General features: G+C 39.0%; 1 protein-coding gene across 12 annotated transcripts in view; it reads left to right on the top strand.

The window, feature by feature from the left end:
* The window catches only part of LMBR1 (limb development membrane protein 1), a 217,178-nt gene that overhangs the window by 36,144 nt on the left and 153,380 nt on the right, over positions 1–27,654 (top strand). For 8 of the 12 annotated variants that reach the window (XM_055347386.2, XM_055347388.2, XM_063708881.1 and 5 more), the window contains exons 2-3: positions 18,907–18,979; positions 22,003–22,042. The exons of 1 other annotated variant lie outside the window; for it this stretch is intronic. In XM_055347386.2, the coding sequence (XP_055203361.1) occupies positions 18,907–18,979; positions 22,003–22,042 (113 nt within the window). Of the gene's footprint in view, positions 1–18,906; positions 18,980–21,219; positions 21,318–22,002; positions 22,043–27,654 lie in introns of all 12 variants that reach the window. 3 more of the 12 variants (XM_063708879.1, XM_055347387.2, XM_063708880.1) reach the window with 1 other exon arrangement.

Below are 27,654 nucleotides of genomic sequence, written 5' to 3'. Positions count from 1 at the left end.
TTTATCTTTGATTTTCTGCAGCTTGCAGCATATGATATGCCTAGACATAGGTTTTTTTTTTTTTTTTTTGTATTTACGTTGTTTGTTGGTCTGTGAGCTTTCTGGATCTGTTGTTAGGTGTTTGTATTAATTTTGGCAAATTATCAGCCATTATCACTTGAAATATTTTATCTGTTGCTTTCTGTCTTTTTTTCTGGTATTCCTGTTATGTATGTTATGCCTTTTGTAATTGTTCTGTACTTCTTGGCTATTCTGTTTCTTTTCAGAATTGTTATTTTTTCTGTTTGCTTTTCAGCTTGGGAAGTTTCCATTGACATATCTTCTAATTGACTAATTGCTATGGTGTTAAGAGATGGGGAGAGGGGAACATTCTGTAGTCTTGTGATCAGGTCTCAGTCTTTTATTGAGCCTATGCCTCTGGTCTGTGACCTTCACAGGTGTCTAGTCTACTGATGAGCTCATCAAAGCATTCTTCATTTCTGTTACAGTATATTTGATTTCTCCCATTTAAAAAAATTATTCTTAACATTTCCATGTCTTTGCTGACATTACACACATATTTTTGAATGTTGTTTACTTTTCCACCTTTGCATATTAATAATTAAATTCAGAATCTCATAATCCCCAAATCTCTGTCATATGTGAGTCTGGTTCTGACTCTTTGACTCTTTAGATCGTAATTTTTGCATTTGAGCATGCTTTGTATTTTGTGGGAAACCAGATACGATGTAGATAAAAGGACTGAGGTAATTTGGCCTTTAGTGTTAGATTTTATGTTTATGTATGTATGAGTTAGGCTGCTTACTGTTTGAAGTAGCTACAGGTTTCAGAGGGTATAATTTCCCCTAGTGTTCTTGTTTTTATCTCTTCTGTTGTCTTTGGTTTCCCCTAGAGACTACTTCTTAAATAGAATTTGAGCCTTGCAGTTCTTTTAGCTGTAATCTCCTGTTATTATAGTCGAGGCTGATTGAGGGGAACATTTTGTAGTCTTGTGATAAGGTCTCAGTCTTTTATCGAGCCTATGCCCCTGGTCTGTGACCTTCACAGGTGCTACTCGGCTTTTGACCTCCTTCCTTAGGTGAAGAAGGCTAGAGGGGGCTGAAGCTGGGTGTCTCTCTTCTTCCAGGTTGATTAGGCTCTGATAAAATTCAAATAGGTTAAGCTGTGGGTACAAATAGTTTCTCTTGCAGACGGGCCTTTCTTGAGGTGAACAGCATGCCCTGGGCATATTTCAGAATGGTTACTTTTTCCTTTTCCTGCTGGAAGCTTGAAGGGATTTTATTTTTTTATTATTATTTTTTAATTAACAGTTTCCCTAATCTTTACTCTGAGAATCTGGTAGGACTCCTGAAGGAAAAACTTTAAAAAAGTGTGGGAGTCCCCCCTGAGACTAGACTTCTGGAGTTTTTCTCTCTCTAGTTAGTCCACACTGATCCTCTAGTAATTCATCAATTACAGTTAAAGTGTTTTACCAGTGCTGGCTCTAGCAGCAGGCTTCTGTACAAGGGCTTTTGTCTCTCCACTTTTTAGAGCAGTAGTTTGCCCTGTAATTTAACTTCTTTTATGGATTTAAGAAGTGTTGTTGACTTTCAGTTTGTTCAGTTTTTTTTCTTGTTACGAGGATGGGAAAGATGACTTCCAAGCTCCTTTCATGTTGGACTGGAAGCCAGAAGCCACTGTTATCTTTTACCTTTATGTCTGATTTACTTAAGATTGCTTTTAGTGTATGGTATATGATGTATATAGGTGGTTTTTTTTTTTTTAAATTTTATTCTATGTGGGCCAGGCATGATGGCACATGCCTGTAATCCCAGCATTTTAGGAGGCTGAGGTGGGTGGATCACCTGAGGTTAGGAGTTCGGGACCAGCCTGGCCAACATGGTGAAGCGCCATCTCTACCAAAAATACAAAAATTAGCTGGGTGTGGTGGCAGGTGCCTGTAATCCCAGCTACTTGGGAGGCTGAGGCGGGAGAATTCCTTGAACCCAGGAAGTGGAGGTTGCAGTGAGCTGAGATCACGCCACTGCACTCCAGTCTCAGTGACAGGATGACACTTTGTCTCAAAAAACAAAAACAAACAAAAGCTTTATTCTATGTGGTGACTTCCTTTGGGTTCATCATTTGGCAGCTGCTTGAGAATCTTCATTTGATATCCAGTTTCTGCATAGATTTCATCCAGAGAAGTTATTCTAGGACTTTTAGAAAGTGGTTCTATTTTACTTTTAATTTTAAGTACAGTTTTGGATGGCATGACAAAAATTAGTGTAAATGTTTTTCTTTTTAAAGCACAGGGTGTGAGATCATAAGGGATAGTGCTTTTTTTTTTTTCTTTTAACATTAAGTAGTTTGGAATGATCTGTCCCTTAATCTGGGTAATATTTCTTTATGTGACCCATTTTTTTTTAAAAAAGAGAAAGGAATGTGCTTATTACAATATATTAGTGAAATTAGTGTTAACATTTTCTACTGTGGCAGCTTACAATAAAAAATGAAGCATTATTTGGCTGGGTGCGGTGGCTCACGCCTGTAATTCCAGCACTTTGGGAGGCCGAGGCGGGCAGATCACGAGGTCAGGAGATCGAGACTATCCTGGCTAACACAGTGAAATCCCGTCTCTACTAAAAATACAAAAAATTAGCTGGGTGTGGTGACAGGTGCCTGTAGTCCCAGCTACTTGGGAGGCTGAGGCGGGAGAATGGCGTGAACCCGGGAGGCAGAGCTTGCAATGAGCCAAGATTGGGCCACTGCACTCCAGCCTGGGAGACAGATTGAGACTCTGTCTCAAAAAAAAAAAAAAAAAAAAAAGCATTATTTGTAATTTACTGTTCAAGTTATGTTGTATATGTAATTACTTCTGTGCTTCTGTACTTTTTTGGCAGTTAATCTAAAACAGAGTTTCTCAACGTTGGCACTGTTGACATTCTAGACAGATTCTTCTTTATTGTTCGGGTCTGTTCTGTGCATCATGGGATTTTAACAGCATCTCTGTTCTCTGACCCCAGATGCTAGTAGCATGATTCACCTGTTTGTGACAACTAAACTGTCCCCAGACATTGCAACATGTCTCCTGGGGGGACATTGTCACCCTCAGTTGAGAATCATAGGTCTCAACCATGTTTAGCAAAAGGCAATAATGTAAAGATTTTATTTGGTGTTACTTTTCCAAATAACGTAAAACTCCAAGTGAGAATCATAGATAGATCTCTAAAGGATTACTTGAAAATTATTGTGTCAGGGGTGTAGAAGCCTATAATTTTTTAAATCTAATGCATGCATCAGATAGTATAGAAATATGCTATCCATCAGATAGTACAGGAAACCTTAAGAAGAATAAGGCTCCTATCCAAGTATTTTCCATAAGCAATCTCTTATTTTTTTTTAGTTTTTCTAAGTCATTTCTGTAATGCTTGGTAATATTTGTTGGCTTACCAACATTGAACACGTATATTGACTTCCCAATACAGACACTGAGGATTTAACTACTAGCTTTCTGATAGGATTTACACTACAGTAGTGAGTATTCACACTACTTTGTTTTTCCCATTTCCTCTGGTGTTTATTGTTATATTATTATTATTTGTTATTCTCTTGGTTACCCTTTTGAGACCTGGACCGAAATCTTTATTACTTGTTATATTACTTTGTTCCTAGAGGTGTGTTCTTAAAGTCTCAAGTGGCAGCTATTATTGGGATTCTTGTTGCTAGTAGTAGTAATGGTAACCTAATTATCTAAAAGTGGAGGAATGTTTCTTTATTGTAATATAAATTCCCAGGAGTAACAGTACTGAAACAGAGTGCATACATATGCCATCATATTGCTTTCCTGAAAGGTTATTAGAATAAATTTTATTGTGTTCATTTTGAAAATAGTACTTCCATCCTGTGTAAATAAAAGTCCTTATTGTTAAAACTTTAATTTTTTCATAGATCTAAGGAAGAAGGTAAAAGGGTAAAAATAATCTGAAATTCCACCATTCTGAAATAAGCACATTGTTTCATACCTCTATGTTTATCTATACGACTTAAATAATTTTACATTAGTCACTATGTGTTTACTGTTTTTATGTGCGAGCATCTTTACTTTTTCTCTCTCCATTGTTTTTGGCTTACAATCATGACTTCTTTCTACCCTCTTCTCTCCTCACTCCCCAGCCCCCCAACTTTACCATCTCCTCAGGAAACCAGTAGGAAGAGTAATCTGGTGTATAGTCGTCCATTCTTGTTACTGGGCCTAAAATATTTCACAGCATGTTGTATTAAAGTATAATATTATTGATGACATTAATGAACTTGAAATATGCTGTGATAATCTTGAAAAAGTGAATATTTACCCCTTGCTAAGGGTCTTAGTGTTTTCTGTGAGGAAGCATTGCTTTGCCTTTATTGAAGCACAAGTTGAAAGACACAGGGCAATTTATTATGACAGTTTAGCAACTATGAGAAGAGTAGGTATCAGCATGTGTATTGTATTCAAATTAATTGTTCTGAAGATAGGGCATTGGTAATTTTGTTTACTTCTCTGTTTTGAAGGGTGTGTTAGTTCATTTTGCGTTGCTGTAAAGGAATACCTGAGACTGAGTAATTTATAAGGAAAAGATAGTTATTTTGGCACACAGTTCTGCAGGCTCTTTGAGAAGCATATTGTCGGCATCTGCTTCTGTTGAAGACCTCAGAAAGCTTCCGATCATGACAGAAGGTGAAGTGGCAGGTGTCATATGGCGAGAGGGAGCAAGAGGGAATGGAGCAAGAGAGAGAAATGAGGTGCCAAAGTCCTTAAACAACCAGATCCTGTGTGAACTAATAGAACTTACTCATCACCAAGGGGAGGGCACCAAGCCATTCATGAGGGATCTGGCCCCATGATCCAAACACTTCCACCAGGGCTCACCTCCAACAGTGGGGATCACGCTTCAACATGAAATTCTGAGGGGACACATATCCAAACCATTTCAAAGGGTGATTTGTTGCAATTACAAACAATAGAAAAGTGAACATCTTTATATATACATCCTTGTGTGGGTATACAAATGTATTTGAAAGGAATGCTTTCAGCTGCAAGCAAAAATATACCCAATGTGTTTTTAATGAAACAGAGGTTTTTCTTATAAAATGTCTGGAGGAATGAACTATTGTTACATGCTACAGCATGGATGAACCTTGAAAACATTACGCTAAGTGAAAGAAGCCAGGCACAAAAAGGCACATACTGTATGATTTTATTTATATGAAATACCCAGAATAGGCAAATACATAGAAACAGAAAGTAGATTGGTGGTTACGAGAGTCTAAGCAGGGTGGGAGGAATATAGGACACTGAATTTAATAAACACATTTGTTACTAGCTGTCTTGGTCTGTTTTGTGCCACTGTAACAGAATACCACAGGCTGGATAATATATAATGAACAGAAATTTATTTGGTGTATGATTCTGGAGGCTGGGAAGCCCAAGATCAAGGGGCTGGCATCTGGCAAGGGCCTTTGTGTTGTATCATCCCATGGTGGAAGGCAGAAGGGCAAGAAGGGGGCCAGACTTGCTTTTATAACAAACCTGCTCTCACCGTAACTAACCCACTCCTGTGATAACATTAGTCAGTTTATGAGGATAGAATCCTCATGACCTGATCACTTTTGAAGCCCCACCTCAACACTGTTGCATTGGGAATTAAGTTTCAAATACATGAACTTTGGGAAACACACAAACCATAGCACTAATGCAATCGTATTACTTTTTAAAATTAGACTTTATTTTTTAGAGCAATTTTAGGTTCACAGCAAAATTCGGTGAAGGTAATGAGATTTTTCCATATATCCGCTGGCTCCACACATGCATAGCCTTGGCCATTATCAGCATCCCCCGCCAGAGTGGAAAATTTGTTGTGGTTGATGACCTTGTGTTGAACATCATGACTTAGATTCCATAGTTTACATTAGTGTTCACTCTGGTGGTGTACATTCCATGGGTTTGGAAAATTTTATAAGGACATGTATCTAACCTTATAGAATCATACAGAATAGTTTCACTGTCCTTAAAAGTCCTCTAAGCTCTGCCTGTTCATTCCTTCCTCCTCTCAACCCCTGGCAACAAACAACTGATGCTTTTAGTGTCTCCACAGTTTTGTTTTGCCTTTTCCGGAATGTAGCTGGAATCATACAAATGTTGCCATTTCAAATTGACTTCTTTCACTTAGCAGCAAGCATTTAAGTTTCCTCCATGACTTTTCATTGCTTTGACAGCTCTTTTAATTTTTAACTTTTATTTAGGTTCAGGGGCACATGTACAGGTTTGTTACTATGTTTCACAGGGGTTTGGTGTACAGATTATTTTGTCACCCAGATAAGAAACGTAGTACCTGATTGGTAGTTTTTCCATCCTCTCCCTCCCATCCTCAAGTAGACCCTGATGTCTCTTGTTCCCTATGTCCATGTGTTCTCAGTATTTAGCCCCCTCTTATAAATGAGAACATGTGGTATTTGGTTTCCTGTTCTTGTGTTAGTTCACTTAGGATAATGGTCTCCAGCTCCAGCTCCATCCATGTCGCTGCAAAGGACATGATCTCATTCATTTTTATGCCTGCATTCTATTCCATGGTATGTACATACCACATTTTCTTTATCCATTCTACTGTTGATGGTCATTTAGGTTGATTCCATGTCTTTGCTATTGTGAATAGTGCTCTGAAGAATATAATGCATGTATGTGTCTTTACGGTAGAATGATTTATATTCCTTTGGGTCTGTAGCCAATAATTGGATTGCTGGGTCAAATGGTAGTTCTGTTTTTGTTTTGTTTTGTTTTGCTTTTTTTTGAGACATAGTCTTGCTTTGTCGCCCAGGCTGCGGTGTCATGGTACGATCTCTGCTCACTGCAGCCTCCGCCTCCCAGGTTCAAGTGATTCTTGTACTTGAGCTTCCCTAGTAGCTGGGACCACAGGCTCCTGCCACCACAGCCAGCTAATCTTTGTGTTTTTAGTAGAGACGGGGTTTCACCATGATCCCAGGTTGTTCTAGAACTCCTGACTTCAAGTGATCCACCCACCTTGGCCTCCCAAAGTGCTGGGATTACAGGGGTGAGTCACCATGCCCAGCCAGTATTTCTCTTTTAAATGGTTTGAGTAATTGCCACACTTGCTTTCCACAGTGACTGAACTAATTGACAGTTCCACTAGCCAGTTTATAAGCATTCCCTTTTCTCTGCAACCTCACCAGCATCTGTTATTTTTTGACTTTTTAGTAATAGCCACTCTGACTTGGTGTGAGATGATATCTCATTGTGATTTTAATTTGCATTTCTCTAATGATTAATAATGCTGAGCATTTTTTCATATGCTTGTTGGCTGCATGTATGTCTTCTTTTGAAAAGTGTCTTTTCTTGTCCTGTGCCCACTTTTTAGTGGGGTTGCTTTTATTAGACCTTTGTCAGATGCATCGTTTGCAAATGTTTTCTCGTATTCTGTAGGTTGTCATTTACAGTTGATATTTCTTTAGTTGTACAGAGGCTGTTTAGTTTAATTAGATTCCCATTTGTCAATTTTTGTTTTTGTTGCAGTTGCTTTTAGTGTCTTTGTCATGAAGTCTTTGTCAGGGCCTATGTCCAGAATGGTATTTCCTAGGTTTTCTTCCAGAGTTCTATAGTTTTAGGTTTTACATTTAAGTCTTTACTCCATCTTGAGTTGATTTTGTATATAGTGTAAGGAAAGGGTCTCGTTTCAGTCTTCTGCATTTTTTTTTTTTTTTAGTGTTGAATGATCTTCCACATTTTAGTTATTTACCTATTGAAGGATATCTTGATTCCTTCCAAGTTTTGGCAATTATGAAAAGAGCTGCTATAAACATTCCTGTGCAAGTTCTTGTGTGGATAGTTTTCAACTTTTTTGGGTAAATACCAAATCTAATGGGATTGCTGAATCATATGGTAAGAGTGTTTTTAGTTTTGTAAGAAACTGGCAAGTTATCTTCCAAAGTGGCTGTGCCATTTTGTATTCCCACTAGCAATTAATGAGAGTTCTTGTTGCCCCACATCCTCACCTGCATTTGGTGGTGTTCGTATTCTGGATTTTAGTCATTCTAATAGGTGTGTCATCACAGGTATCTTGTTGTTTTACTTTGTGTTGATGTGGAGCATCTTTTTGTGTGCTTATTTGCTATCTGCGTATCTTCACTCATGGGGTCTTTGGCCATTTTTCAATAGGACTGTTTGTTTTCTTGTGGTTGAACTTTCAGAGCTCTTTATATGTTTTGCATAGTAGACCTTTATCAGAGGAGTCTTTTGCAAATATTTTCTCCCAGCCTGTGATTCTCTTTTCATTCCCTTGACAGTATCTGTTGCAGAGCACAAGTTTTAAGTTTTAGTAAAGTCTAGCTTATCAATTCTTTCTTTCATGGATCATGCCTTTGGTGCTGTATCTAAAAAGCAATCCCCAAACCCAAGGCCATCTAGATTTTCTCCTTTGTTATCTTCTAGGAGTCTCACAGTTTTGTGTTTTGCATTTAGGTTTGTAATCATCATCCATTTTGAGTTAATTGTTGTGAAGTGTATAAGGTCTATGTCTAGATTCATTTTTATGCATGTGGATGTCCAGTTGTTTCAGCACCATTTGCTGAAAAGGTGATCCTTTCTTCATTATATAGCCTTTGCTCTTTTTGTCAAAGATCAGTTGATCGTATTTATGTGGGTATATTTCTGGGCTGTCTTTTCTGTGGATCTATATTTGTCTGTGTTTTTCCATCAATATCATGCTGTCTTAATTATTGTAGCCTTATAATGTTTTGAAACTGGGTAGTGTCAGTCCTCTTTCTTCTTTTTAAAATTAATTTTGTTTATATGCATAACTGTATGTTTATGGGGTATAGTGTGATGTTTCAGTGCATGTATGTGTACATTGTGTAATGATCAAAAAGGGGCAGTTAGCATGTCCATTACCTCAAACTCTTATCATTTCTTTGTGGTGATAACTTTCAAGATACTCGTTTCTAGCTGTCTTGAAATATACAATACATTGTTATTAGCTATAGCCACCCTACTATGTAATAGATGACTTTGTTTTTTTCCTTCAATATTGTGTTGACTATTCTGGATCTTTTGCTTCTCCATGTAAAATTTAGAATCAGTTTGTTGATATCTACAAAATAACTTGGTGGGATTGTAATTGTAATCACACTGAATGTATAGATGAAGTTGGGAAGAACCGACATCTTGACAATATTGAGTCTTCCTATACATGAACATGCAATCTCTCTCCACTAATTAAGTACTTTGATTTCTTTCAGAGTTTTATAGCTTTCTTATACAGATTCTGTACATATTGTGATAGATTTATAGTTAAGTATTTTGTTTTGGTGGAATGCTAATATAAATAGTGTTTTACATTTATGTATTTATTTACATTAAATTAATTAATGAGACAGGGTCTCACTCTGTTGCCCAGGCTGGAGTGTAGTGGCATGATTATGGCATGATTTATCTTTGCATATTTGGCATCTTTGTTTTTTTTTTTGTTGTTGTTGTTGTTGTTTGTTTGTTTTTTTAAAAGACAGGCTGGAGTGCAGTGGCATGAACAATAGCTGTGCACTGCAGCCTTGAACTCCTGAGCTTCAGTGACATCCTCCTGCCTAAGCCTCCCGAGTAGCTGGCACTACAGGTTCATGCCGGCTAATTTTTTAAAAATTGTAAATTATTTTTGCAGAGATGGGGTCTCTCTAGGTTGCCCAGGGTGTCGTTAAGTGATCACTTTTGGTCTCAAGTGATCTTCCTGCCTCAGCCTCTTGAGTAGCTAGGATTATAGGTGTAAGCCACTGTTCCTGTTTTGTTTTTTTTTTCTGAGGTATTTTGGTGCTGTGCTTTTTGGTACATGAAGATTCATGACAGTTCTTTTCCCATTGTGGTTTACACCATTCTTCTTTAAGTGCCCTACTTTGTCTTACTTCACACTTTTGCCTTAAATTCAGCCTTGTCTGAGAGAAGAATAAATTGAATTGGGCACAGTCGTTCACACCTGTAATCTCAGCTACATGGCGAATGGAAGTGGGGGATCACTTCAGCCCAGGAGTTCAAGGCTGCAGTAAACTATGATTGTGCCACTGCACTTCAGCCTAGGTGACAGAGCAAAACCCTGTCTCTTAAAAAAAAAAAATTCAACCCATCTTTCTTTTTTGTTACCATCATTCTGGTATGTCTCTGTTTATTTTGTGGTTTTCAACCCTTCTGAGTCACTTTGTTTTAAGATATGTATCATTCTATCAGTGTTTTCTTTTAATAGTTTTTCCCATTTACTATTATTGATTTAAATATGTCTCATCGTTATTACATTATTATCTTCATAACTATTTTTGTCTTCCTGTCTTTTACTACATAGTCTGGATTTTTCTATTTTATTTTTCTTGTTGTTAGGGTAATTTCAAAGAAGTGTACTTTTAATTTTAATTATTTTAGTGGGTAGCTTGTTATTTATTTATTTGGAGACGGAATCTTGCTCCATTGCCCAGGCTGCATTATCTGTGACCTCTCTGCTATGGAATATAAAATTATTGGTTTAAAAATAGTTCACTTGCCATCTCTCTCAGGATTTTGTTATTTTTAATTTTTTATTGATACATATTAGATGTATATATTCTTGGGGTATACATGATAATTTGATACATTCAAATAATCAGGGCAATTGGTATATCCATCATGGGTTTTGTTAGAAATGTGTTGGTGATAGCAGTCCTTGAACCCACTTTGTACTCATCACTCTTTTATGATACTTATTCTTCACTTGAAATTAGTTGAAGCCGATAGGCCTTAAATGAAAAGCTGGGTGGTACAATTTGATTCTAACGCACCAGTCTGAATTTAGATTCAGGTGTGATTCCTCACATTTAAGAATATTTGTTTTTAACAATGTATATTAAAGGTACTATTCAGTTACTTATGACTGTGTCACCTCTCAAGTGCCTAGCCATTCTTGATCAGCAGCATCAGGACTAAAGCCATGCTGCCTCCCTCTTCCAGGGCTGCATTGCCTTCTTTCTGGGCTAGCTAGCACAGTAGGACATGCACCCCAGTGGGTATTTTGCTGTGAGCTCTGAAACAGGGCATGACTGTTCCTTCCCTGACCAGGAGCAAAGCTCAGTTTGTTCACAGTATCACAAGATGCCAGAATAGAGCCCATCTTTTTTTATTTTTTTCATTCAGGTGTACTTCACTTTTAGTGGTGAGAAGCTGGACTGTTTTTTTTCTTTTTTTTGGTTAGGAATTTCCTTTCGTCCTGGACATAGGGAGAATAGGCATCATTATAGCTTTCTTTTATTTCACTCATCCCTCTGACTCTGTCTCTGGAAGAGACTTACAACTTTAGAGTAGAACCTACTCATCGTCCTACTTTTGAAACTAGAAACACAGTCTAATGAGTTCTGTGATTTTTGTTTTGGTCTGTTATAGTTGTATTCTTATTTTCATAGTGTGTAGCTTTTTTTTTTTGTGAGACGGAGTCTTATTCTGTCATCCAGGCTGGAGTGCAGTGGCGCGATCTTGGGTCACTGCAACCTGCTTCTCCCGGGTTCAAGCGATTCTCCTGCCTCACCCTCCTGAGTAGCTGGGATTACAGGCGTGTACCACCATCCCGGCTAATTTTTGTATTTTTTGTAGAGACGGGGTTTCTCCATGTTGGCCAGGCTGGTCTTGAACTTTTGACCTCAGGTGATCCACCCACCTCGGCCTCCCAAAAGTACTGGGATTACCGGTGTGAGCCACCATGCCTGGCCCTAATGTATGACTTTTATTTCAATAATAATACTTACATTTGTTTTTAAATTATTAGCCTTACTTGTACTCTTAAATGTATTATTTTCCATTAGTCTTATCCAATGCATTTTGGTTACTTGTTTTCCTTTTCTCCATTTTCCTGCTTTCTCATCTACCATTTGTGCACTAAATCCCTGAATCTTCTCTTCTTTTTTTTTTTTTTTTTTTTGAGACAGGGTCTCGCTCTGTCGCCCAGGCTGGAGTGCAGTGGCCCCATCTTGGCTCACGACAACCTCCATCTCCCAGGTTCAAGCTATTCTCATGCCTCAGCTTCCTGAGTAGCTGGGATTACAGGCGTGTGCCACCACACCTGGCTAATTTTTGTGTTTCCGGGTTTCGTCATGTTGGCCAGGCTGGTGTTGAACTCCTGACCTCAAGTGATCCAACTGCCTTAGCCTCCCAAAGTACTGGAATTACAGACGGGAGCCACTGCACCCAGCCTTCCCTGGATTTTATGAAACGATTGTGTTTCACCTTTAAACATAATTTTTAAAAAATTCAGAAACATCCTTTGATCAAAACATTCTATTCTTGCAGCTTCCTTGGTCAGGTGCTTTCGTTGCAGCTACTTCTCTACCGTGAACATTAGCTGATTGAGGTCTTCGCTTCTCCTGTCCATCAGCCTACCCTTAGTTTCAGTTTTCTCCTAATCTACTTTGGTATCATGGCCAGTGACTTCACTCACTCTTGCTAATACCCTAAACCAGTGCTTCTCACACTGTGGTCAGGGGCTTCCTTGGGATTGATGTTGAAATCCTGGGAGTATTTGATGTTACCTATGAAGAGCTTGTGGAGTAAGAATAGATGGGTGCTCATCCCAGAAATTATAGAGAAGATTGTTTAAAGGCTGGCAGGAAAGGGAAGCTTGTGAGGGAGACTGGGAGAACAACAGAGAGGGAGGAAGACTGCTGACAGAAGTTGCTGCATAGAGCTCAGCAAAAATCATGAAGCGTAATTTTCCTGTTAGGTTTACTGACCACTTTGAGTTGGTCGATGAGTGTGAAGTTTGATGAGTGGCTGGAAGGAGTGAGTGGTGAAAGGTAGAAGTCTGCAAGCACAGGCTATTATTTTGAAGCGCTTGGCTGGAAAGGGGAGGAGAGAGCTAGGATATCTGTTAGAATCATCAAGCTTCTAGTATTTCTTGGGGACTCTACCTGCATCTGCCTCAGCATCTAGGAATCCGGCTCTCATGTTTTACAGCACCACCAGGCTGCCAGCACTGCTGAGGGTTTTAGCTTGGACTTGCCTGGAACTTTAAAGGCCATTTAATCTTACCTTGACTCTTATTTCTATTATATTTGCTCCATTTATTCTTCCATATGATTTACATACTCCTTCTGGAATAGGAATTAAAAGAAATTTAAAAATGTGTAAGCAAAAACTCAGTTGTATGTCAAAAACCCAATTCCCCTTGAGGAAGAGAAAGGGCTGGAGTTCTTTAAAATTAACTGCCTGTTTTTCTTTCTGAGGCTGGTGAGCCTTATCTCTCCCTTTCCCAGGCATTGTGAAGACACCGTTTCTCTAGCTGCGCAGCTGCAAGGTCACTCAACAGATAATCTCAAGTCTTAAAACGTGTTATTCCTTAAAAAGTAAAAAATAATATAACGCACATCTTAATTAAATAACTGTCGTTGTTCCTCACTTCTATAATACGCTTCCCCCTGTACAAATCTCCCCCCGCCCCACAAAATGCTTAAAAGGTTGCTTGACTCTTTGTTCAGGGCTCAGTCCTTTAGATGTTAATCTGACTGGGTTGGGGCACCTAAATAATTAAATAATTACTCCTCAACCCCATCGGTCTCTCTGATTCCTTATTACCCTGCAGCACTTCTCCCCTCACTCTCCGTATGTATCTGATTTGATGAACTTGCTTCTGTTGCACTGAGGAAATAGATGCCATCAAAAAATGTAGTCATGTCTTTCTGCTTTCACCACACATAACTACCTGCAACTGAACTGAAATATTCTTTCTCCTCCTTGTTCTCCTCCTTTTTATTATTGATACATTTTATATCACTCCCACAACTTGAGCACATAACTTCAGCAATTACTTCTTTTTTCTCTTGCATCAATAATTTTTCTCTCTACTGGATTATTCATATAATCATTTGTAATGCTTTTCATTTTTTAAAAAAACACTTCACAATCCCTTCACATTTTCTTTGCTCCTCTTTATAATCAAACTCCTGGAAAGTTCTGTGTACTTGCATTTCTGTTTCCAACTATTCTTTCTTAATCTGCCTCAGGGTTTTACGTCCACTACTCCATCAAGATAACTCTTGTCAAGGTCACCAGTGACCTCCATGGTGCTAAATCCAGCTGTTAATTCCCAGTCCTCATCTTTCTTGGCCTGTCAGCAGCGTTTGACACTGTCGATGATTCCATTTTCCTAAATAAACTTTCTTCATGTGGCTTTCAAGACATCTAGTCTCTTGGTTTGCGTCCTCCCTTGCTGACTGCTGCTTCTCAGTCAGCTTTTGTGAATCCTTCTGCCAAGCTGATTTCTAAATATTTGAGAGCTCTAGGTCTCTATTCTCAGACTTCTCTTCTCTGGCTATACTTACTCCCTGGGATGGAAATCTTGTCTAGTCTCAGGACTTTAAATATCATCTGCAGATGATTCTAAGGTTTTAAAAAATTTGTGGCCTGGCCCTTTCTTCGAATGGTGCAGATTTTTATCCAACTGCCCATCCAGCCTCTTGACCTGAGTGAATTATATGTATGTCAGATTCAACAGTGTTAAGCTATACTTATTTCTCCCTCAAAACTACTCCTCTTCTAATCTTTCCTGAGTCCTGAAATGGCAACTCTGTCTTTCCAGTTTCTCAGGCAAAGAACCTTATATTTATTCTAGCAAATCTTATCATGTCTGCTTTCAAAACATGCCCAGAATTCCATGTCTTCTGAGCACCTCCTTGCACAGGTCCGAGTGGCTGCTCTCGGCTTCCTGCAGTTCTTTGTTGCCTGCTCTCCTTGCCTCTGTCCTGGCCCTTTTCCAGTTTCTTTTCTTTTCTTTTCTTTTCTTTTTTTTTTTTTTTTTGAGGCGGAGTCTTGCTTAGTCGCCCAGGCTGGAGTGCAGTGGCACGATCTCGGCTCATTGCAACCTCTGCCTCCTAGGTTCACGCCATTCTCTTGCCTCAGCCTCCCGAGTAGCTAGGACTACAGACGCCCGCCATGACGCCCGGCTATTTTTTTTTTTTTTGTATTTTTAGTAGAGACGGGGTTTCACCATGTTAGTCAGGATGGTCTCGATCTCCTGACCTCGTGATCCACTCGCCTCGGCCTCCCAAAGTGCTGGGATTACAGGAGTGAGCCACCGCGCCCAGCCTCCAGTTTATTTTCTGCATAGCACTTATAGTGAGGCTTTTGCACTGTGTCAGATCCTATCACCCTCTACTCAGAATCCTACAATGGAATTCTGTCTCACTCAGGGTAAAAACCGACACACAGTACCTGAGTCTTGCGTGACTCGAATAGTGGGCTCCCATTATTCTCTGACCTTGTCTCTTACTTCTGCCCCCTCATTGTTTGAGCACACCAGAGCCATTATTGCCGCCGACCTTTGGCACTACTGTTCTCTCTGCCTCAAATCCTCCCCCATTCCTCTAGATTTCTGCATGTCTTGGCCCCTCTTGTCCCACAACTCTTTCCTCAGATGTCACCTTATTAGTGAGACATGCCCCCAACCCTGCTGGCACTTCCTGTTCCTCTAACGTTGCATAATTATCATCTGACACACTTTATATTTATTTATTGTCTTTTTCTCGCAGTGTACTGTAAGCTCCATGAGGGCTATAACTTTGTTCACTGCTATGTCCCAGTTCCTAGAAGAGTGCCTGGTATATAGCAAGCCCACAGTAAAAATTGTTTTTATTTGAATGAATAGAATGTGAATGAATTTAAATCAGCCTCTGTCCTAAATATTAATTCCCTTAGTCATCTAATCTCTCTGACTTTAACCTCAGAATTGACTGTGTTTCTGTCTTCTTTCCATGGCTCTTTTAGCCTTACTCAGACTCCCATTCCATTGTAAACAATTCCCCCCTATTCTCAACTTCTTAGAAGACCCCTCCATTTACATTTCTTCTCCAAGAACCGCTTCTCCTCTTTGGCCCATCTTCTACACTCCAAATAATTTTGGGAGAAGGTAGCGATGCTGTTGACATTTTCTTGTCTAGCCAGTGTTCCCAACAGGTACATGGCTTCCAGTGGCAGGGAATCTTTGATGCCCTTTGGTCCTTTTGGTTGGTGTCAGTATTGTCTTCTGTTTCTCTCCCTTGTGTATTGGGAGAGCTTTGGCACCCAGCTGGTAGTCTTCTTCATTCTCCATTTCTCATTCCTACATGATGATGTGCAGGGAATGTCCACTATCCTGGTCCAAAGTTGTTCTCAGTCATAGGGCCACCAGTACTTCTTCAGAAATACACACAAGGGATATTCTCTAGACTACTTCGTCACTCAGAGTGGTTTCATTTGAGAGTCTTCAATTTTTTTTTCCATGTTCCACAACAAGCTGTGGCAAACCTTTATTTCTAGCACACAGTCTTTGACTGTAACGAGATCTCCTGTTGACCCATCCTTTTTTGTCGGTCTGGCATTCCCCAGATCTGATAGAAATTCAATTGAAATTAAACAATTAACCTGATTAAAAAATGGGCGGCTGGGCACAGTGGCTCACGCCTGTAATCCCAGCACTTTAGGAGGCTGACACAGGTGGATCACCTGTGGTCAGGAGTTCGAGACCAGCCTGACCAACATGGTGAAACCCCGTCTCTACTAAAAATACAAAATTAGCCAGGTGTGGTGGTGTGAGCCTGTAGTCCCAGCCACTTGGGAGGCTGAGGCTGAAGAATCACTTGAACCTGGGAGGTGGAGGTTGCAGTGAGCCAAGATCGCTCCATTGCACTCCAGCCTGAACAACAAGAGTGAAACTCTGTCCAAAAAAAAAAAAAAAAAAAAAAAGCAAAGGACTAGAATAGATATTTCTCAAAAGAAGACATACAGATGGCCAATAGGTATATGAAAATGTGTTCAACATCACTAATCATCAGGGACATACAAGTCAAAACCACCATGACCTATCACCTCACATCTGTTAGGGTGGCTGTAATCAAAAACACAAAAGATAACAAGGGTTGACGAAGATGTGGCAAGAAGGGAACCCTTGTACATTGTTGGGAATGCAAATTAGTATGGCCATTATAAAAAGCAGTGTGGGGATTCCTCAAAAAATAAAAAATAGAGCTGCCATATGACCCAGCAGTACTTCTGCTGGGTATATATCCAAAAGAAATGAAATCAATGTGTTGAAGAGATACCTGCCCTCTCATGTTCATGACAGCACTGTTCACAATACTGAAGTTGTTGAATCAGCCTAAGTGTCTGCCAGCAGATGAGTGGATCAAGAAAATGTAGTATATATACACAAGGGAATACTATTCAGCTGTAAAAAAGAAAGAATCTTGTCCTTTGCAGCAAGATGGATGAACCTGGAAGACATTAATTATGTTAAGTAAAATAAGCCAGACACAGAAAGACAAATACTTCATGATCTCACTTAAATGTGAAATTTAAAACTGTTGAACTTTTGGAAACAGTGAGTAGAATGATGGTTGCCAGGGACTAGGGGTGGGGGCTTGGAGAGATGTTGGTCAAAGGGTACAAAATTTCAGTTAGGTAGGAGGAATAAGTTCAAAATCTATTGTATAACATGAAGACTATAATAAATAACACTGTATTATATTTTGAAAATCACTCAGTAGATTTTAAGTGTTCTCATCACAAAAAATTATAAATATTTGAGGTAATGAGTATGCTAATTAGCTTGATTGAGCCATTCCACAATGTATCTTATTTTAAAACATTTTGTACACAGTAAATATGTATAACTTCTATTTGTCAATTAAAAAAGCAAAATTAGGCTGGTTGCAGTGGCCCATGCCTGTAATCCCAGCACTTTGGGAGGCTCAAGTGGGCAGATCACTTGAGGTCAGGAGTTCGAGACCAGCCTGGCCAACATGGTAAAACCCCATCTTTGCCAAAAAATACAAGAATTAGCCAGGCATGGTGTTGCCTACCTGTATTCCCAGCTACTCGGCAGGCTGAGATGGGAGAATCGCTTGAATCTGGGAGGCAGAGGTTGTAATGAGCCAATATTGTGCCACTGTACTCCTGCCTGAGCAACAGAGTGAGATCCTGTCTCAGAAAAAAAAAAAAAAAAGCAAAATTAAAAATACAGAATTTAATGATATCTTAAAGAAGTCTCTTCTTCAACTGCCTTTTGTTTTGATATGGGGTGTATTTATTGAATAATTATTTCCCACCCACATTGATTTGTGATTCCATTTGTATGTTAAATTTTTATATAGTGGAAAATGTTTAATGTATCTGTCAATTTTTGGTGCCGGCACATTCTTTAAATGAATTGAAGCTTTTGATAATGTTTTAATATTTGGTTGTGTTAGTAGTTTCCAGTTGACTTTATTTTTCAGAGTTCTCAGTGGTGATGGTCTGGTTCTTCACATTTCCACATGATTTTGAAAAACATTTGATCAAGTTATGGAAAGAAAAGTCTCCATTGGGCTTTTTTTTTTTTCAAATGGTATTAAATGGGGCTAATTGACTAGTTCATATAAATTAATATTTTATTAACACTTTTTGTTTTTTGAGATGGAGTCTCACTCTTGTTGCCCAGGCTAGAGTGCGATGATGTGATCTTGGTTCATTGCAACCTCCGCCTCCTGGGTTCAAGAGATTATCCTGCCTCAGCATCTCAAGTAGCTGGGATTGCAGGTGCACCGCCACCATACCCTGCTAATATATATATATATTTTTTTTGTATCTTTTAGTAGAGACAGGGTTTCACCATGTTGACCAGGCTGGTCTCAAACTCCTGACCTCAGATGATCCACCCGCCTTGGCCTCCCAAGGTGCTGGGGTTACAGGTGTGAGCCACCATGCCCAGCCTATGTTTTATTAAAACTTTAATGAGTAAAATGTCCAACATTTTTAACTTTTTAGTAGTTTAAATCCTTTTTTTCCTATAAATATCACAGATATATCTTCTGGTATTTAAAAAAGATATGCAAAAAAGTAAATGATCTGTTAACTTCGTTTTGTTTCAGATATGTTTCCTTCTTTTTGCCATTCTCTACGTTGTTTCCTACTTCATCATCACAAGATACAAGAGAAAATCAGGCAAGTGGAAACATTTCAATTAAAACCTTTGTTAGAATGCCACATGGTCTAGGCATGGTATATAAGATATATTAGTACACTTCAGTGTCATAGTGTATTGAATATGCCGGTGATTGAAGTAAGCAGTTGTCTGGTACTAGGAGACCTAAAAATAACCTCCAGGGAATCTGACTACTCTTAGAGTCATCCTCTTAGACCAGAGTCCTTGTTTATCACAGTTCTTATGTCCAACTAAGAATAGTGCTAGGCTATTTAGTATCTGGGAAATTCCCGAGTTTATAAGGATATTTGGTTCCTTGTGAGCGGCTCTGACTTTGAATGTTTTACTCATCCACACCCCATACCTTTTCTGGCTACTAGAGCATATAGTAGATATTTAGAGTCTCCATAATACTATTTAGTATCCAATTACTAGCATCTTGTATTATCTTTTTATTCTTTCACATATATCCTTATCCAGCCAGAGGGACTACCATATCTTTACTCTTTTTAATGAACTTTGTGCTCATTAATTCAGATTTTTTAGGTCAGGGTTTTATAAGTACCTAAGCAATTACCTTACTATTTTTTGTTAAATCTCAGCTGTTTTCTGAAAATCACAGGATTATCTGCTTGTGATGTTGGGCTAATAGTAGGTGCTGTATGAATACTTAATGATTTCTTAATATTATGCTATCAGTTTAAACTTGTGGGACTTTTGAGAGAAATAGGTTATAGTGCCTGCTCTAGTGTATTAGTTTAGTACTGTTACTTGGCTCTGTGACTGCACTTGAAGTACTCCATGGATTCTATAACCTCTAAAAATTCTGAAGATACAGATTCAAAATAGTATCGTAGCTATTTAAAAAAATTCATTGGCATGGTTTCATGAACTGTAGACACAGAAGGAGGGAGAGAGAAAGAATGAATGTATATAAATGCATCATTCTAAGTGAAATTAGAGGTTGGTGAGTGGGAAAATTGGAGATTTATTAGATCATTTTTAGAGTAACGCAGGAGTGGTGGGAGAGTAATGAGGACCCTGGACCTAGTTGGTAGTGTGCTGGGAATAGAAGTGAAATGAATATGGAGACATTAACACATTCTCTAAGACTTGATTTTTTTTTTTTTTTTGTGAGATGGAGTCTCACTCTGTCGCCCAGGCTGGAGTGCAGTGGTGCGATCTTGGCTTACTGCAGCCTCCACTTTCTGGGTGCAAGTGATTTTCCTGCCTCAGCCTCCCTAGTAGCTGGGATTACAGGCATGCACTACCATGCCCAGCTAATTTTTGTATTTTTAATAGAGACAGGGCTTCACTATGTTATCCAGGCTGGTCTCGAACTCCTGACCTCAGATGATCTGCCCGCCTTGACTTCCCAAAGTGCTGGGATTATAGGCGTGAGCCACTGTGCCTGGCCAAGACTGGATAATTAATTGGATGTGAGCACAACAGTATATAAAAATTAATTGTAACTATGTTCTTTTGTGGTCCCTTTGGTTGTAAAAGTTCTTTTGGGAATCTTGGAATTAAGAATGGAGGTGGACTAACAGAATGGCCCAAACACACCCTTGACACTGAAGCAGATGGGTGCTCAGAATTCCAGAGACCTGAGCAGAGAGTCTTGGAGGACATTAGGCATTTAAGAAGGAGGGGCCAGGAGGGTTTGTGGTATTCTTTTTTTTTTGTTTGTTTTGAGACAAGTCTCGCCCTGTCACCAGGCTGGAGTGCAGTGGCGTGATCTCGGCTCACTGCAACCTCTGCCTCCTGGGTTCAGGTGATTCTCCTGCTTCAGCCTCCTGAGTAGCTGGGATTACAGGCGCCCGCCACCGCACCTGGCTAATTTTTGTATTTCTAGTAGAGATGGGGTTTCACCATGTTGGCCAGGATGGTCTTGATCTCTTTACCTTGTGATCCGCCTGCCTCTGCCTCCCAAAGTGTTGGAATTACAGGCATGAGCCACTGCGCCCAGCCTGTGGTATTCTTATAACTGGGCAGTCTCTTTAGCTTGTAAGTTTATGTGGGAGGACAAAAGAGATTGCTGACAGGCATGAGCGAGAAGGAGAGTATCAGAGTGAAGACCATCTGCTACTTAAAAAAGATTAAGCAAACTTTATATATAATATAATTTTAAATATATTTCAATATATTTAATATATTTATAATTGTATATATTTTTATTATATATTATATATAATTTTTATTTTTAAATATATATATACAATTTTTTTTTTTTGAGATAGGATCTCCTTCTGTCCCCTAGGCCGGAGAGCAGTGGGGCAATCATGGCTGACTGTAGCCTCGACCTCCTGGGCTCAAGTGATTCTCCAACCTCAGCCTCCTGAGTATCCTGCACTACAGGCATGTGCCGCCATGCCTAGTTAATTTTTAAAATTTTTTTGTAAAGATGGAGTCTCCCTATGTTGCTTAAGGTGGTCTTGAATTCCTGGGCTCAAGAGATCTGCCCACCTCAGCTTCCCAAAGTGTTGGGATTACAGGTGTGAGCCATTGCGCCCAGCCAATTTCTGTTTGTAACAATAATTATGAGTTACTGAGGCAGTAGTATCCAAGTTATTTAGGATGGTCCAGGAGACTCCTTGTTACTATTATTAATGACAAATTCATATTATAGAAAATAATGAGTTCTATGTTTCTGAATTTTAATTTTATAGTAACTTTTGTTGGCTGTTATCACCCAGAAAATTTTATTTATTAGCAGTTTCACTTAACATTGTATAATAATTTACTTTGTAGTGGTCCTAAGGTTGTACTAGGTTTTATTTTCTTGAGCAAATTTTAATTTACATATGGTAGTTTTATTAATCAGGATTTTTTTAATCGAAACATCCCATTCTCTATATACCATACTACTTGATTTAGTGAGATTTAAATTTGGATCTATGCTGAAACAAATACAGTGCTTTTTGAAAATTGTTTCTGTTCAATAATTGCCTTTTAAGTTTATATTGTGTTTATAGTTTTAATAAATTAATGAAGCATTTTGTTAGAAGATAAAGGAATATTAATACCTTAAACATTTTTGCAGATGAACAAGAAGATGAAGATGCCATCGTCAACAGGATTTCGTATGTATTTTAAAGTTCAGTTGTTCTGTTTCTGAATCTGAAGTCATCAATTCTCAAAATCCAATTCTAATTTTTGGACAGAAGTATGGAAAATATTCACCCAGCACATTACAATAGCTTTATCATATTAATTTTAGAAAGCACATGTAAGCAAATATGTGTGGATAATTTAGCACTGGTTCTCTCCTATTGAAATTTGCCTATTTAAGGAGCTGACAGATTTTATCCTCAGGGGATTAAATGAGGAAATGGCCTTAATTTAATTGCTTGGTCATAAGAAAGAAGACTCTTGGCTGTTTGAACAGTCTGCTGAGAAGACTATGATGCTCTTGAACCGAGCAGCAGACATCTCCTCTGGTTAGCTGAACCTGCCTGCTGTGAGCAGGAACATGGGCCCAGACCGTCCTGTAGGTTCCTTATGTACACCGGTGAGATATGATAGGGAGGTCCTGTAATTTTATTGAAGTATCAAACTGAATGGAAAGCAGCGAATTCCTTTCTGTTAGTTTTTGCTTGTTTAAATGTGAAATTGCACAGATGCGCCTATGTAGGAAAGTTCTGTATTCCAGGATTTTTTTATTGATACATTAAAATTTTTTTGAAATTTCAAGTTTATAGAAAAGGTGGAAGTAGAACACAAAGTTTTTTTTTACTCCAACTGTTTAGAAGTCGCTCATCTGATGCTTCATTTCCTCAGGATACTTTTATGTATAATTCCAATAAACAGTGCATTCTACCTATGTATCAAAATAGTGAAATTAGCATAGACAGCAGTACCACTCACGCTCCATTCAAACTTACTAGTTATCCCAATAATGTCCTTACTGTAGCAAAAGGATCCAGTTCAGAATCACACATTGCATTTGGGTGTCATGTCCTTTAGTCTCCTTCAGACTGAAACACTTCTTCAGTATTTCCTTGACTTTCCTGACCTTGATAATTTTGAAGATTATTGAGTAGTTATTTGGTTTTGTCTGATCTTTCTTCGTAATTAGTATCAGATCATGCATCCTTTGCTGAGGAGGATGAGGAAGTAAGAAAAGGGGAAGAGGAAGAGAAAGATTCTGTGTGCTTTCACATACTTGTACACACATACAAATAAATGCTTCTACATACAATGGAATAGTATTCAGCTGTAAAAGAAATGAAGTACTGATACATGCTGCATTGTGGATGGACCATAGTAAGTGAGCGAAACCAGACACAAAAGGCCACATAGTGTGCAATTCCATCTATAAGAAATGTCCAGAATAGATAAAAGCAGATTGATGATTGCAAGGAGCTGAGGGAGAGGAGAATGGGGAACAGCTGCTTCATGGGTTTGGCATTTTATTTTGGGGCAATGAACATGAAAGAGGTGATTGTGCAACATTGTGAATGAACTACACACCCCTGAACTGTTCACCTTAAAATGGTAAATTTTATGTAATGTGAATTTCACCTCAATAAAGAAATTAATAACTCCCAGCTGATAAATGACTTGACTCTGCCTGATTTGATTCATAACTGAAAAATGAATATAAATGGATTGTGATTTACTAGATTTGCTAATTTATTTTAAATGACATAGGGAAGCTAGATAAGAAACAAAAATAGCTGTAACTTTATGCTGGAAATTCTTACTCTCACTTTAAAACCTAGGCCCAAAACTTGATGTTTTAAATTTACAGAATTAGGGGTTTTAGTTTTATTCTTAGCGCTGTGACATTTGTGAAAATTAAGTGAATCATTTTTTTCCTCTGTATAAATTAGAGCTCCTTTAAAAATTCACTTCACTCACCTCACAAAAGCTACAACGAATAAGAGACTGAATAAAAGGTAGATATTCTCTCCATGTGAAACCCTCTAGGTGTGAAGGGCAAGTGAGATACGTACCTTTCTCCTGTCCATTCAGTCTGTGTGCCACCTGTGGTGGTAAATTGACTTCAGTGTACTTGTAGATCTGTAATTTATAAACAGAAAAGAACACATCACTTTGTCTTTTACCCCTAAAAGTACATTGAATGACAATAGGCTGATGTGCTGTTTCCTTATGGTAGATGCCCAGGAGCATCTTCACCTGCTTTTGGGGCAGCTGGCACAGCACGTGCGAGGGGTTTGGGTTTTCCGAGTCACAGGTGGTTTCTGTATCCTGGGGATGCTTACAGAAATCCTCTTCCTGAAGGTCAGTGGGTTCGTATAAAGTGGTGATACAGTTAAGGGAGGGGCATGGGGAAGAGGGTCACCTGAGGAGGAGTCTGACTAGTCTCCCCCACACTTAATATTGAAACCTGTGTGTCCTCCTCCCCATTTCCGGTCCTCCTTACCATGTTTTCCTGTAACACTTATCATCTTTAGTTTATTATACATTTACATATTTAATGTTTTATTGTTTATTGCCTGACTCCAGTCCAGGATGAGCCCTCCTTGGGCAAGAATGTTCGCTTGTGTTCGTTCACTGTTCTCAAGTGCCTAGCACAGTCCTGGAACGGGAGCAGGCACTCTGCAAATACTTGTATAGTGAGGGAGCCCCACCTGAAAGACCCACTGAGGTAGAATCTCCGAGATGGGCTTTAACAAAAGCTCCATAGGTGATCCTGACAGTGTTACCGCTTAAGAATCACTAGTTTAGAGTGACGTATTAGGAAGCCTAATTCATGCAGCAAATGTTTATTGATTAGCTGAGATGAAGACTTAAGATGGAATGCTGGTATGCCAACATTTCACAGATGAATGTAAAATGTCACTCAATTTGTTACTTTTCTGTTGCCCAGGGAATCAGACCTTTTGGTGATATTTGGGAGGGTGTGAGCAAAATGCTAAATATGAAACTTTCTTTGTCATCAACATTGTATACATCTTACTGAAGAATTCTGAATGATTTAAATTCAACTGTGATAAAGCCTTGTTTCCATATGTACTTCTTGATTAGATATTATCAACCTGTTAAACTTTAAGATGTAAAGTGGCAGGTTTTGCTTATGATTAGTTTTTTTAATTAAAAAAATTGAAATATTAACCCATGAAATACATTTTTGTAGTAATCTGTATTTTGCAGTGGAGTTTTAAAAAGGTGAGGTCTTTCATTTTATTGATAACTACAAATAAATAAAAAAGCATTTAGTTTTTGTTTAAAAAAATTGAGTGTCACATTGAGTCTGAGATTGAAAAATGAGGAAAAGGGAGTATTGTAGAAGTTGGGGAAAGAGTTTCAAGAAGGAAGTAGTGCTTATCAATTTGAAATGTCATAGAAGGTCACATTCAGATTGCAATTAAAAAGGATCTGATGGATTTGACCGTAAGGAGCACCTGTTTCACTCTAGGTGAGGAGCAGAAGTCCTACTGTAGTGGGCTAATAAAGAAGTTGAGGATAAAGAAGTAAAGGTGTGATATGTGAGTTCTGCTTCAGAAGCATTTTGAAAGAGCAGAAGCACCTGAGGATATTTATTTTTGGCCGGTCAGCAGCTAGAGGGAGGATGACTAACCGGTGAAGCAAGGCCCCTGGAGACGGCAGAGGTAGAGATCGGCACAGATGAGCAGGAAGTTGACAGATAGGAGAATAATTGTGTCTGTTGATAGCTTTATCAGGTGGTAAGTGTGGAGGGATCATACCCCTTTTTTCATTCTGAAACAGGAGAGTCAGTCATTTGCTGGGAATGAGGAGCAGCAGGGCCATGGTAGAAAGCTCAGGAAGAGCCTGATAGTGTTAGTCTGTTTTGTGTTGCTATAAAGGAGCACTTGAAACTGGGTAGTTGATAAAGATTTATTTGGCTCGCAGTTCTGCAGGATGTACAAGCATGACACTGCCATCTGCTTGGCTTCTGGTGAGGCCGCAGGAAGCGTTTACTCATGGTGCAAGGTGAAGGGAGATCAGGATTGAAGAGAAGGTGCCAGGTTCCTTTAAACAACCAACTCTCTCGTGAACTAACAGAATGAGAACTCACTCATTACTGTAGGATCTGTCTGCTCCTACGATCCAGTACCTCCCATGAGGCCCCACCTCCAACACTGGGGGATCACATTTCAGCATGATATTTGGAGGGGACAGATATCAAACCATATCACTGTTAGGAATAATGCTGAAAATCCTAAGGAAATTGAACGCTCAAACAAAGAATTCTTAGTAAAGCAATTTTACTTCTGCGCAGAGGGGTGTCTCCTTGGCCAGTCGCCGTGAGAGCACACCTGAACAAAGGGGCACGAGAGCCTTTATTCCTGACGCAAGTCCTGCCCCTGTATGCTTTCCCCGTTGGCTGGGGTCGGATTGTACAATCTAATCCCGGTTGGCTAAACATTTGATTTTTTAGATAAGGTGGGCACGTAAAAGAAAGCGGAGAGGAAAGGGAAAGGGGTGTCTAATGAGCTAGAAAGTTCTCTTTCCAAATAAGGAATGTGAGCTGGTACTGATAACGCCTGGTACTGTGGTGTGCCTGGGCATCTAACAAAGGCAAAAAGGAAAAGAGAAAAAGGGAAAAATTGGGGGGGGGGCACTATGAATTAAAGAATAAAAGATTGATCAGATTATTTGAAGAGAAACCTCATCATATCCCACATCACTGATGATGGGGGTTAAGAACAGGAGATGAGAGACTTATAATCCAAGGATCCTGGTCCTTGTTTGCTTAACTGAAAGTATGTGAAATCTTTGTGGAGTGTTAAAGTGATTTAAGGTGGTTTTATTGTTTTAATTATCATCACCTTGCAAAGACACTTTACAATATGATCTATAGATACGGCTTTTTTTTACACTACTTATATTCAATGACTAGTTATATTCAGCATCTGAGTGTATGCCCTCATCACCTTATTTTATATAGACAAAGGTTCTGTCTTCCCGGTTGGATTGAGGACCTAGTCACAAATGTCAGATATTTGGGGAAACACTTGTCTTACTACCACAATTAGAAAAGATGCATTACTCTGAAGATGTAATTTTTAAAAATAATGCTCCATTTCAGAAGGTGAAGTTGAGGAATGCTTCACAGGGCAAATGATGTTTGGGGTCTGTCTTGAAATTCATGTATGAGTTTGCCATGCAACTTAGAGGGTATTCTAGGGAGTGAGTAGACTGTGCAGAGGGGCAAGAAGGAACCCTGAAAATCCATTTCATGTTTAGGCTATGAGGGGGTTAGGTAAGTCTAAGTGTATGTCGAAATGGGTCATAGTGAGAGAAGAGCCTGGAAAATTATCTTGGGATAGCCGTGTGGGACCTGGAATGGTGAGATTTTGGATTTGATCTCAATTTTAGCGTAGGAAGGAATGATAGCAATCAGGATAGCTTCCTCCCATGACTGGAGAAGCTTGCTGGAGACCGCTTGCTGGCTGGTCGCTGCCAGAGCTGGCTGCGGACCTGAGACAGCACTTGTCTGAGGGCTTTTCCCAGGAAATGCGGTGTCTATTGAGCAAAATGAATTCACAGAAATTCTGTATCTGATTTCAGTTGTATTTTTCGTATGTATCATATGGTCTGTATTTTAAAATTTATAATTGATTTACTAAACCAAGGAGGTTTCCTGGTTATTTTTGGCTTTTAAAGTAGGAATACACTTCTGTTGGTTGCCACAAGATGGCATTGGCCTCAAAGTTTCTCTGTTAGATGTGTTTTTGGGTATTTAGTATTTTTTTTTCCTGCT

The sequence above is a fragment of the Gorilla gorilla genome, chromosome 6 (assembly GCF_029281585.2).
Source record: "Gorilla gorilla gorilla isolate KB3781 chromosome 6, NHGRI_mGorGor1-v2.1_pri, whole genome shotgun sequence".
Taxonomy (NCBI): Eukaryota; Metazoa; Chordata; class Mammalia; order Primates; family Hominidae; genus Gorilla; species Gorilla gorilla.
The sequence above is the reverse complement of the archived record's forward strand: the minus strand, read 5'-3'. Positions and strand labels throughout refer to the sequence as shown.